Below are 12,272 nucleotides of genomic sequence, written 5' to 3' on the forward strand. Positions count from 1 at the left end.
TCCATCAGCTTCTTTCTTCTTCTTCTTCTTCTTCTTCTTCTTCTTCTTCTTCTTCTTCTTCTTCTTCTTCTTCTTCTTCTTCTTCTTCTTCTTCTTCTTCTTCTTCTTCTTCTTCTTCTTCTTCTTCTTCTTCTTCTTCTTCTTCTTCTTCTTTTCTTCTTCTTCTTCTTCTTCTTCTTCTTCTTCTTCTTCTTCTTCTCCTTCTCCTTCTCCTCCTCCTCCTCCTCCTCCTCCTCCTCCCCCCCCCTCCTCCTCCTCCTCCTCCCCCGCATCGGAGGTTGGAACATAAACTTGAATGTCAAATTAAAGGATTGTCCACGGTCTAATCGACATTGTTTGGTCCTTGATTGCATTGTGGCCAAGATCAGTTCTCGCTACACCCTTCCTGGCGGTAAAAGCGGCGCTGGGCCTGCTTTGTTCTTTGTGTCCCGAGTAATAAGGGATGGTGTCCTCTGACCCAAAGTGCCTGGTGCGAGTCCGTCTCAATTTGCTGATGCCTGAGATGTACTTTGTAGTCATTTCATTTCATCTCTCTCTGTGGGGGGCTTTCCCGTCTTCGTGCTTCTTAGGTCCCGTGTTTCCACGGTAATTCTGACTTCGGATTTGCTTTTCCTATTTATTTATTTATTTATTTATTATTCCAATTTGTATCCCGCCCTTCTCCCGAAGGACTCAGGGCGGCTCACAACATTATTAAAAACAAAGAGAAACCCACACACCCCACCGAATAAAACCAAATTAAAACCAATATTTTAGTGTTGTGATAATTAAAATTTCTAAAAAACCCAATTTAAAAATCCTCCCTAGGCCAGGCCCGCTTGTTGGAAGAGCCATGTCTTGAGGGCGCGGCGGAAAGTAAGGAGATCCGGAATAATCCGGATCTCGGGGGGTAGTTCGTTCCAGAGGGTGGGGGCACCCACAGAGAAGGCCCTCCCCCTGGGGGTCGCCAGCCGACATTGCTTGGCCGACGGCACCCTGAGGAGACCCACTCTGTGGGAGCGTACCGGTCTATGGGAGGGAATCTGTGGCAGAAGGCGGTCTCGGAGGTAGCCAGGTCCTATGCCATGGAGCGCTTTAAAGGTGGTAACTAACACCTTAAAGCGCACCCGGAAGGCCACTATCCAGCAACATCAGCAACTAGAGGTCCCAAAGGCTTTAATGTAGCCGTGTCATTCGGACAGTCAAAGGAGCCTTTCGGACTGCTCGGCTCCTCCTTGGGGCCTGCCGTCTGGGACTCGGTCATCAGCCGTGGTGTACTTTCCACCCATGTGTTTCTCCTGGTGAAGTCCAGGGGGGCTTCGTCACACCCCCCCTCCCACACAGGAGGAGTCGGGTCTGTCACGAAAGGGAGACTCTCCTCCAGCATCTTCCTATATAGGCCGCCACTGGAGTGACCACTATCCCTTGGGTGACCCTGCGGGGAATATCTACTGGTGGCCTCCTCTCCCAACAGTCTTCGCTCATCCCTCCCAGGGGTTGATAGGAAAGGCAACTCCAAAAAGATGAAAGCAGCATAAAACCCTCAGGGGCTCCTGAGGCCATCTAGCCCAACCCTCTCAGACCAGGAATCCAAATGAAAGCATCCGTTGCCAAATGGCTGCCCAGCCTCCACTGCAACCCAAGCGGAGGAGAGGACCCCCTCCCCCACCTCTTCAGGCTCTGGTCCCACTGCCAAACTCTCTTTTGGCTGGCAGCCTCAGGCTCTCCATGGCTGAGGTTCCCAGCCCAAGAGGGCAGCCCCCCCCCACTGCCTGCTGCAGGATGGGCAGGGTGGGCCCAGGGGTCTCTGTCCCTCCTTCTCCCACCCCTGCTCCAGCTGGCGGGGGCAGCAGTAGCACCAGCTTGCTTCCTCCTGCAGGGGATTTCCTGTGTGGGTGATTATCTGGGGGTCTCCCTAAGGGGTCGTCTCACCTGTTTCCACCCAGCCAGCTCTGGGCCCTCTGCAGAGGGATGGACAGGGAGAGGCGGCTGGGTGGCAGGGCCAGAGTGGGCGGCACCTGCTTTCGGAGGGGCTGCAGGGATTGTGCCCTTCGCTGGCACACCCCCCCCACGGGTCTTGCTCTCTCCCCAGACGACACGGCTGGGCTGCACACTCAGCACCTGGGCTTCAATCGCCATGAACAGGACCTGTTTCTGTTGCCCATCCTGGTGGTGGACGGTGGCCCCCCAACCCTCAGCAGCACCGGCACCCTCACCATCCGCATTTGCGGCTGCGACGACACCGGCACCATCCAGTCGTGCAACACCACTGCCTTTGTGGTGTCCCCTTCGCTCAGCCCTGGCGCCCTCATCGCCCTGCTGGTCTGCCTCCTCATCCTCGTGGGTGAGTGTCCTCCCCCAGACACCCCGGGCTTCTCTGACGGTCCGCCCCTTGCACTGCACTGCCCCAGGAGGCCGCCTGGCTGAAGAGGTGCTGCCGGGAGGGCCTGCAGATGACACGGCAACGTCTTGCCCGCAGCCCTAGTGGGAAGTCTGGGGGGGGGAATCGGAGCCAGAAGCAGCTGTCTAGCCCCAGGGCCCAGGTGGGCCGGCCTCTGCCTTGGGCTGCTCAGGTCCTTTTTGCTGCACCCGGTGTGGCCCCGTCAGGCCAGCCCCCCAACGCAGTGCAGGTGGGCTTCCTGCCCTCAGCTCAGGGGGCACGAGATGGACGAGGCCTGTCTGCAAGTGGCCCCTCCCCTCCCCAGAGCTGCTTCCTCCGAGACTTCAGGGCCTGCCTGCAAGGGTCAGCCGGGGAGGAGGGCCTGGGCCCCTTCGAGAAGAGGCCCCCCTGCCAGAGAGGAGATGGGGCTGTCTCTGGGCCCTGGTGGAGGGGGCAGGTGCCCGGGGGCAGCCTCCTCTCAGACGGCAGGGCACAAGGATGACTCTGGGCCCCTCCAAAGCCCATCGGCCAGCAGGGAGGGGTGGGGTCGGCCCTTGCCAGGGGGCTTCTTCCACTGCCTGCCTCTCTCTCTCTCCCCATATGTCCCCCCTCCCCCCGGCTGCAGTGCTGGTCCTCCTGATCCTGGCCCTGAAGCGGCACCAGAAGGGGCACCTGCCCTCCGAGGAGGACGAGGACATGCGGGACAACGTCATCAAGTACAACGATGAGGGTGGGGGCGAGCAGGACACCCAGGCCTACGACATGTCGGCCCTGCGCAGCCTCTACGAGTTTGGCGAGACCAAGGGGGGGGACGAGAAGGGGGCGCCCCCACCGCCCTCGGAGCTGCACTCCCTGCCCCAGTGGCGCCAGGCGCCAGACCTGGACTTCTCCCTCTTCAGAGACTACATCAGCCGCAAAGTGGGGCAGGCGGACGGCGACCCCTCGGTGCCCCCCTACGACTCCTTCCAGACCTACGCCTTCGAGGGGGCCGACTCCCCGCTGGCCTCCCTCAGCTCCATCGCCTCCCGCTCGACCGGCTCTGAGCAGGACTTCTCCTATCTCGGCGGCTGGGGGCCCCGCTTCCGGCAGCTGGCCGCGCTCTACGCGGCGCCCCGGGCCGAGGGGGGCAGCTGGGAGACCTAGGCCCGGCCCAGCCAGGGGACGCAATGCCGCCGGAGCAGCGCTCCTCGGGGCCCCGCAAGTCCCCCCACGGGCCCTCGCCCTCTTCCAGGGGGCTGCCCAGGGACCTTGGGGGCTTGGTGGGAGAAGGGTGGCCTGACCACCAGCGCAGCCCCTCGGAGCCCCCTCCTCCTCCGCCGCCGCCGCCATTAAGGCTCTCCCCCTCCCTGGAGGAAGGACCAGTGCCAGGCAGCTCCTCTGGCAAATTATCATTTAAATGGATCTGTGTCAGGAGAGAGCTGCCGGGGGGGGGCGGAGGGGGGCGCCTTTTGTTGCCAAATTGATTTTGTCCCTTGATTGTCGGCCTTTGACAAGTTTTGATCTGTTAAGCAGAGTCTCTGCCAAGACCCCAGGCACTCCTCCTCACTGGGGCTCTTGCGGGGGGGGGGCACCCGGCCCTGGGCTCCTGGCCAAGCGCTCCGGCCAGTCCAGCGATCCAGGCACAGAGGCTCCCCCTGGCCGCCCTTCCCCCGTCCTCCCTGCTGCCCCTGCCCCCCTTCCTCTGCAGGCTGGGGGGGGTGGGGAGCCAGAGCAACCAGCCCCCTTCTGTGCCCGCAGCCTCCCTGGGGGACCCTCGGCCCCCCACTCCATTTGGAAGAGGCCCTGGGGGAGCTGGGACAAAGCTGGTCCAGGGTTCCCATAGCAGAAGGCCCCCCTGTGCCCGGGGCATTTCCTAGGCTGCTGCCCCCCCTTGACTGGCTGACTGAGAGGCCTCGTCTCAGGATATCTGCTCATCCCCTCCCCTCTCCCAGCCCCCCTGACCACTGTGACCCCCCCCTCCGGCCGCTTCTGCCAGGGGCGGAGGGGAGGCTGTTCGCCCTCCAGCTCAGGAACTTCCATGGCTCTTTTCCGGCCCCAGGTGGGGAACCAGCCCCTCCCCCGGTGCAACCGGAGCAGCCGGGCTCCGGGACAAGGAAGGGGCCAAACAGGGTATCTGACATTTTCCACCCAGCCTCCCTCGACCGCAGGCAGAACAGCCATGGGAGGGGGGGTCACACGGACAACCCCCCAACACTGCAGGCGCTGAGCCCTCCCTCCCCCTGCTCCAAGTGGGGAGGAGCTGGCAGCCCCCCTGGAAGTCCCAAGCCTTGTGAGCCTGCAAGGTCCTCCTGGGACGTGAAATAAACCATTTCCTTCTCATCTGTGGGGCCTCCTTATTAGGGGGGGAACGGCCCAGGGGTCACCACGTTGGCAGGTTCTGGGTGGGAGGCCGGGAGGGAAAGGCTCTGTGAGCTGAGCCTCAGGGAGGGCCTGCTGGGGGGGGGGCTCTGTCTGCTGCCCAACTCTTCTGAACACATGCAAAGAGGCGACCATGCTGATCCCGGCCAGAGACACTGTGGACATCTTGAGTTGGTGTCAAAGAGGCTGTGAGGAACAGCGGCCTCTGAAGATGACCTGGGCCAGTGGCGGCGAACCTATGGCACGGGTGNTTTTAGTCCCACCCAGTCTGCCGTTTACACTGGCCACGCCCACCCAATGGGCCACGCCCACCCAATGGGCCACACCCACCCAGCACTCGATGATGCATAAGTGGGTTTTGGCTTGCAGTTTGGGCACTCAGTCTCTAAAAGGTTCGCCATCACTGACCTGGGATATGCTCAGTGGGTACTGAATGCAGAAGGCAGGGAGGGGGGGGAGGGGGTCCCTGTGGGGGCATAATGCCAACTTGGCAGCTGTTGCCCTGGTGGCCAGCAGGATCCCAGGCCCAACATGAGGCGTTTTTCATCCCAGAGCTGGCTACACTCAAAACCACCCGATTCAGGTGGGGTCTTCCAGAGCAGGGGTCCTCAACCTTGGCAACTTTTAAGACTTACGGACTTCAACTCCCAGAATTCCTCAGCCAGCAAAGTTGAAGTCCACAAGTCTTAAAAGTTGCCAAGGTTGAGGACCCCTGCTCTGGAGAGTCCCCTCTCCTACAGGGGGCCGGAGTGGCCTGGAGGTTGCAGGTCCTCCAGCCACCAAAGCTTGATCAGGGGCGCTCCGGGCATTCCAGCAAGCAGGAAGGACCTCCTGTTTTAGGCAGGTGCCTGGCATCGGAGGAAGGAAGGGGGGGGCTAGTCAGCTGCAGAAGGCTAGCTTTTGCTGAGGCTTTGATGCTGGCGTTGGTTGGGTGAAGTGCTATGGAAAATCAGGGGGTCCACCCCTCCCATTGTGTCTAAAGCAAGATTTGGGGTGGGAATCATGCTGTTCATCCCAGATACCCCCCCTGCCCCGTTCTGTCCTCCTTGCCCAGGCCTGATCAGAACAGAGGTAGCCCCAACACCGGGGGGGGGGGGGGAGAGGGGTCATCCCGCCCACTTGGAAGGAGCCTGGAGGGAGGGGGTTCTGGGCTCCCCGCGGCTGCCTCCACCCCTCCCTGCCCCCAGCCCAGCCCGTCGCCTCCCCTCCCTTGGTCGGAGCTCTCTGCGCGGACTTCAGGCTGACCGTCCGGGACCTTCGCTGACCCCCGTTTCCCCCCCGGGCAGGCCCCGCTGCGCTCCGGCGCTCCGCACCTGCGGGACACGGAAGCCCGGAGGCGAGCGGGAGGGTCTGCCCGAAACGCAGGGACTAAGGGGGCTGACGCCGGCCCTCCCCCCACCCCCAAGCCTAATCCGCTCTAAACGGCTGTTCCTGGGTCCGATCAAGAGGCAGCTGCTCGCGGCGGCTCCGGTGTAGTTCACTGTAATTGCACCGGCAGTTTGGGAGAAATTACTCCGGAGCTGCAGGAGGCTCTGCCGAGGGCCGGACCCCGGAGGGGGGCTGGGGCCAGGTCTCTGCTGGCTGCTCGTGGGTAGGGGGGCAGCGGAACTGGAGGAAGCAGCCCCCCCCCTCGTGCAGCTGGCCTTCTACCTTGGCCTTGAACCGTTGCCCCAAAGAGGGGGGGGGGCGCCCAGCGGTCTTGCAAAAGAGCAGCGAGTGCGAAGGGAAGGAGATTCGGGTGGGGGGCTCTTGCTGTTTTCACTCCTGAGGCTTAGGAGCCGCTTCCCTCCTGACCCCCCCCCCCCCGCCTTTCCCTCCACCCTCCCACCCTCGGTTGGGGCAGGGAACCTGGGTGGCTCCTGCGGTGCAGAACTCCTGTCCCTCAGCCTGGGCCCAAAGAAGGCGTAGAAGCCTCTCCCCCCCACACACACACAGAGACACAAAGGTGGGCCACAGACATGCTGCTCCTGGGCACCAGCCAGGACTCCTGGAGAAAGAGGAGGGAGGGGAGGAGAAGACGGCTGCTTGGGGACATGCAGGGAACAGGGCGGGTCCCCTCCCCTCCAGTCTTCCCAAAGGGGCCAAGAGGGGGTCAGGCCCTCCCCATGGACCCTTTGCCTCCGGAGGAGAGAGAGAAGCCCCCCCCCCATCAGTCAATTGCAAAAGGCAGCTGACCTCCGGAGACAAGACCTTCAGCCCCATCAAATATCCACATCTGCCTCTCCCAGGCCTTTAGGAAAAAGACTCCATAATAGGCAGACAAAACCGCCAAACCCTCTCTGAACATCTGGCTGACTGTGCGACAAAGCCTAATAAAGATGAGATACAGATAAAATTAAAGGAACAGGTTTTGAAGAAGAAGACAGAACATCACTCCCTCCCCTATACGAAGGCCCGGCAGATACAGGAAGGAGCCCAAGCAGGGGGGGGGGTGCGCCCGGCTCTTCCCACAGAGGGTGACCAGACCGCCTGGTACTCAGAGGGCAGAAGCCACAGGGTGAACCATGAGCAGCAGAGGTGCCAGTGGAAGACGGGGGCTCATCACCAGAGGTTTTGCCCCCTGGAATGGGGAGTCCAGCTGTGACCCCAGAATCTCCCAACCCACCTTCTCTCGCCTCCTGCTGGTTGCGTGGGGGGGGGAGAAAGGGTGAAGAAATCACTTTGGGGTCTCCAGGGGGTATGAGGCTCACAGTGGGGAAATGAAGGCATGGGGGGGGGAGTGAAGGAACAAAAGCTCGCCGGAGATGTTCAAAACAATAAAGACGATGCGTAGGAGAAAGACGGGAAGTTCACCTCCCGGGGACTAGAAAGAAACGGCCAGATCTGCCTTCTCCATGTTTTGCCCCGTCGCCTCTCATCCGAGGAGCCTTCACAGGGAGAGCAAGAGCAGAGGGTGGTGAGGAGCCTTCACAGGAGAGCAGGAGCAGAGGGTGGTGAGCGAGATCACAAACACACTCCAAAAGCCTTGGAGCCTCTGGAACTGGGAACCTTAGGAGAGCTGTCAGGAGGGGGAGAGCAGCCCGTGCTGGAGCAGCCCATGGGAAGGGGCTTCGGGGGGGGGCTCTTGGCCCAGCTGCGCCTTGTTTGGGGCAGGAGGAGCTGAACCAGAGGCCCGGGGCTCTTGCTCCCCACTCACCCAGGCACCTGCCACACGCCCCACATGGGGCCGCTGTTATAGATGCCAGGAACCTTCAGAGGGTGCCAGATCCAGTGGGGGGGGGCTGCTCCCAGTTACTTGCCCGCAGGTGCACATCAGACCCGTTTTGAAGGCCCTTTGTTGGCTTCTTCCAGGTGCCATTTGAAGTGCTGGCTTCAAAGTCCTTTGTTGCTTAGGGCTGGCTTGCCTGCCGGGCTGCATCTCAGAATAATAGAGTTGGAAGGGACCTTGGAGGTCTTCTAGTCCATCCCCCTGCTCAGGCTGGAAGCCCTATATCTCTGAGCACTTGGGCGGGCCATCCCTTTGGGAGAAGCAGTTGGCTCTCTCCCATTTTGGGGAGGTTTGGGGAGGGGTGAGGCCCTGGTCCCTGGTTTTCCTACCTCAGTGGTCCCTTGCAGGAAGTCACTTTGCCCCCCCCCACTTCATCAGCCTGGAAGCCTCAAAGGGAACTGTTTGGGCGGGGGGGGGCGCTTGCGGTTTGTGCAGATGCTGCATTTCTATTCTACGTTTCTGTGTCTTTTATTTTTACTGTTATTTATTGTTTTTCATAAGTTGTGGGCCACCGAGAGCCTGCTTGGCCATATAAAAATGATAAACAATAATAAAGTAAGATGTCCAACTTTTTAGAAGGAGCGCGGAGAGCGTAGAAAACTGCAGACTGTGGGCCTGTGGGGATGGTGAGAATAACGCACTGACTACTTGGAGCCAAGGTGGGTTGCTAATTGACCACCTCCATTAACAAACATGGCATGGGTTCCTATTTGCATCTGTCGTCTCCCCCAGCTAGATACGATTCTGCTGCTGGAGGAAGGAGGGGGCTGGAACGCAGGGCAGAGACCCAGGCAAGCTGGGAGAGATCTTGACTTCAGTAGATCCGAGATTTGAGGGCCAGGAGGGGTCCGTGTCCCAGGGCCCCAAAGGGACACTCTGGGAAAACCTCTGGAGGACCCGTGAGGTCTCAAGAAAGCTTCATCAAAACAGCCACTGTTGGCCCACTCTTTAAAAAGGGACAGGGCCCCCCACGACACTCCACCGCAGCTTAATGTCAGTACTGGGCAAGGCCTCCAAAGAGCAGGTTCATGAGTGCCTGGATAGGCAGGCTACAACCAAGAGGAGCCAGCAAGGAGTCACCCCAAAGATATTGTGCCAGGCTAACCTCTTCCCCTCTTTGGTTGTTACCAGCTTAGAGCGGGGTGGTGGTGGTAGACATAGGGCCCCTGGACCTTGCAGAGACTTTAACAGAATAGAACAGACTCACAGAGTTGGGAGGGACCTTGGAGGTCTTCTAGTCCAACCTCTTGCTCAGGCAGGAGACCCTTTACCATTTCAGACAAATGGCTGTCCAGTCTCTTCTTAAAAGCTTCCAGTGTTGGAGCATTCACAACTTCTGGAGGCAGGTTGTTCCACTGGTTAAAGAGTGGCTAGGGAGAACTTTAGCAATAGCACTTCGCATTTAGACTTGTCTACCGCTTCACGGTGCTTTACAGCCCTCTCTAAGCAGCTTACTGAGTCAGCCTATGGCCCCGAACAATCTGGGTCCTCATTTTACCGACCTCGGAAGGATGGAAGGCTGAGTCAACCTGGAGCCGGTGAGAGTCGAACTGCCAAACTGCTGGCAGCCAGCAGTCAGCAGAATTAGCCTGCAGTGCTACGTTCTGACCACTGCGCCATCAGGGCTTTTTCTGACAATTTGGGGTACCCCCCTCCCCCCAGTGAAACGGGCTCCTGTACGAAGTGGTAAGTTCCCCTTCCTCCAAAAAGAGCATCAGAAAGTCTTTGGCAGATTCTGCACCAAGGGGTGGACTAGCGGCTCTTGAATGTCCCTTCCGATTCTCTGGCTCCAGGCCTTTGAGTCTAACAGGGATGGGACTCTAATGGGCATGGGGGGAGGGGGGGTCTGCTTTTGGCAAAGGGTTTGAAAAAATTGTCAGTAAATTGTCATTTACCTTGCTTCTGTCTGGTCTGTGCACTCCCACACGTGGAGAGGTCAAGACCTAAGGGGAATCGTATGGAGTCATAGAATCCTAAGATTAAAGGGATCACAAGGGTCACCTAGGATCCTCTCCTCCATATGCAGAAAAGCCACCTGAGGAAAGTCCGAGGCCCACTTTTGTCCAAGGCTGGGCCTGAGGGCAAATGAGATCCGCAGATCAGGTCCCCCAGAAGACGGAATCCAGATTCAGGAAACTCTTGAAGGCTGGCACCGTCCAGGCCAGGGGGCAGGGAATGGCCGGGAAACCCCCCCCCCAAGAGGAAGAGGCAGCCTGGGAAGGGGGTGGAGGGCCTGCCACAGATTGCCTCCCACCGGCCGATACGCTCCCACAGAGAGGCCCTCATCAGGGTGCCGTCTGTCGGCTGGCGACCCCCAGGGCAAGGGCCTTCTCTGTCGGAGCACCCACCCTCTGGAACGAGCTGCCCCCAGAGATCCGGGTCATTCCGGATCTCCCCTCCTTTCGCCGCGCCCTTAAGACCTGGTTGTTTCAGCGGGCAGGACTGGCCTAGGGGTATTTTAAATTGTTTTTAGCCAAATTTTAGTAGAAGCGGCCGATTATATATTTATTTTTAATGATTTTTAAAATTTCTATTGTATTGTATTAAACTGTTTTTAACTGGCTGTAAGCCGCCCTGAGTCCTACGGGAGAAGGGCGGGGTATAAATTTAATAAAATGAAAAAATGAAAAAAAAAAAATGCCCCTCCTGGAAGCAGGCTGCTGAGAGGGCCTGAAGAGGCTGCCTTGAGCAGGGACCGGTTCCAGCATCCCAGAGTCGCGTATGGAGGGACCCCGATGGGACAGCCAGAAGAGTGGCTTCTCCACCCTGGGAACATCCCTCCGGACCTGTCTATCAGCAGGACCCATCATCCCCAGCCAGCCTTCATAGGCTGAGCACCTCTGCGGGAGACCTCCCGCCCCTTGCAGCACCAGGACGGTCCCTGTCCCACGGGGGACCCCAACCAGGTCCTCACCAAGCAGCTTCTGCCAGTAGGAACCCATCGCTCAGGCTGCCACGCTGGGCCCCATGGCAGTGGGAGGGGAGGGGGGGAGGCTGCTGTCATGGGGAAGGAGGGTTGCCTTATGGCTGCCCCCAGCACCCCCCTTTTGGCCTTGACAGTTCCAGCCCCATTGCGCCCCCCCCATCAGCCAGGTGGGAGTCCAGAGGGCTCGGCCTCTCAGCCAAGGAAGGGGCAGCCCCATGAGACCTTGGCGTGACCAGTGTGGCCCTCGGGGCCCCCCCTCAGCCGGCTGTGATTTTCCAGGAAGTCATTCTGATTCTGGTGGGGAGAAGAAAGGCCATCTGTTCTCCCTCTCAAGGACTGGGGGGAGGGGGGGCAGGGCAGGGGCCACCTCTCAATCCATCACCTGCAGCCAGAGGGGGGAGAGGGACATATGGGGGGGAGCACCTGTAGAGCTTCCTCAAATCTTCTGCCTCTGCTGTAACTCAAGGGCTCCGTGAGGGGAGACTGATGCCCTGGCCTCTTGGGGGGGGGCAGGCTTGGGCCAGGCGGCTCCTGATGGCTGAACTCCTGGGGGGGGCTCAGCTGCTGATGGGTGGGGGAGGGGGACTCACCTCTGCTACCCCCAAGACTCCAAGCATGAATTCTCCCTTTGCGTTCATTTTCGGCTACCCCCCACCCCCCCTTCAGAGTCAGGGAGGCCCAGGGGTGCTGCCAGCATCTGAGGGATGCTGGGGTGGGGCAATTGGGATAGATGAGGAGGGGCTTGGCTTAGTGCAGGGGTCTTCAAATTTGGCCCTTTTATGACTTGTGGACTTCAACTCCCAGAATTTCTGAATTCTGGGAGTTGAAGTCCACAATTCATAAAAGGACCAAGTTTGAAGACCCCTGGCTTAGTGCCTTTCCCGCTGTTTTTCCCCCCAGCGGACCTTTGCCTGGTCCTCCCATCTGGAAGTGCCTGCAAGTGCCCCCCCCCAGAGGAGTGGGGAGGGGCAGTGGCTCTTGCTCTCCAGCCAGGGGCAGTTTCAAGGGGGGGGGTTGTCCTGGCATTTGGTGCTGTCCTATTTTCTCCCCAGGGCCTGCAAGTGACCTGGTGAGAGAGGAGAGAGTGCCCATAACGCCATTTGGGCCCTGGAGAGCCAAGGGCGCCCCCTAGTGGGAAGCAGAGAAGCGCTCCTGCTGTTGCTTGGAGCAGCGGCTGTGGCAGGGCAAAGATGGGGAGGGTCCTCCGTGGCTGATGCCCAATTGACTGTGGCAGAGAAAAAAGATCCGGGCTGCCCCTTCAGCTTCCAGAGGACGGAGCTGCAGTGGTAAATTTGGATCCAAGCAGATTATTAGGAAAAAGCCCTCCCTAATAATTGCTCAAGAGAGCTTTGACCCCCAAGAGGAGGGGGGTGCCTCCTCACTGGGTAAGTTCAAGGGGAGGCTGGGCAGCCACCTGTCCA

The 12,272-nt window shown here is 59.6% G+C and overlaps 1 protein-coding gene across 1 annotated transcript; it reads left to right on the forward strand.

Annotated features, from left to right (window-relative positions):
* Positions 1–2,071: 2,071 nt before the first annotated feature.
* On the forward strand, positions 2,072–3,502 carry LOC107300264 (cadherin-22-like; the record flags this gene model as incomplete). Its single annotated transcript, XM_015829602.1, has 2 exons — positions 2,072–2,323; positions 2,985–3,502. Coding segments are annotated over 2 exons (770 nt in total), but the record flags the coding sequence as incomplete, so codon positions are not given.
* Between the last annotated feature and the right edge of the window lie 8,770 nt (positions 3,503–12,272).

The sequence above is a fragment of the Protobothrops mucrosquamatus genome, unplaced genomic scaffold, assembly GCF_001527695.2.
Source record: "Protobothrops mucrosquamatus isolate PMUCROS unplaced genomic scaffold, P.Mucros_1.0 scaffold6519, whole genome shotgun sequence".
NCBI classification, from domain to species: Eukaryota; Metazoa; Chordata; class Lepidosauria; order Squamata; family Viperidae; genus Protobothrops; species Protobothrops mucrosquamatus.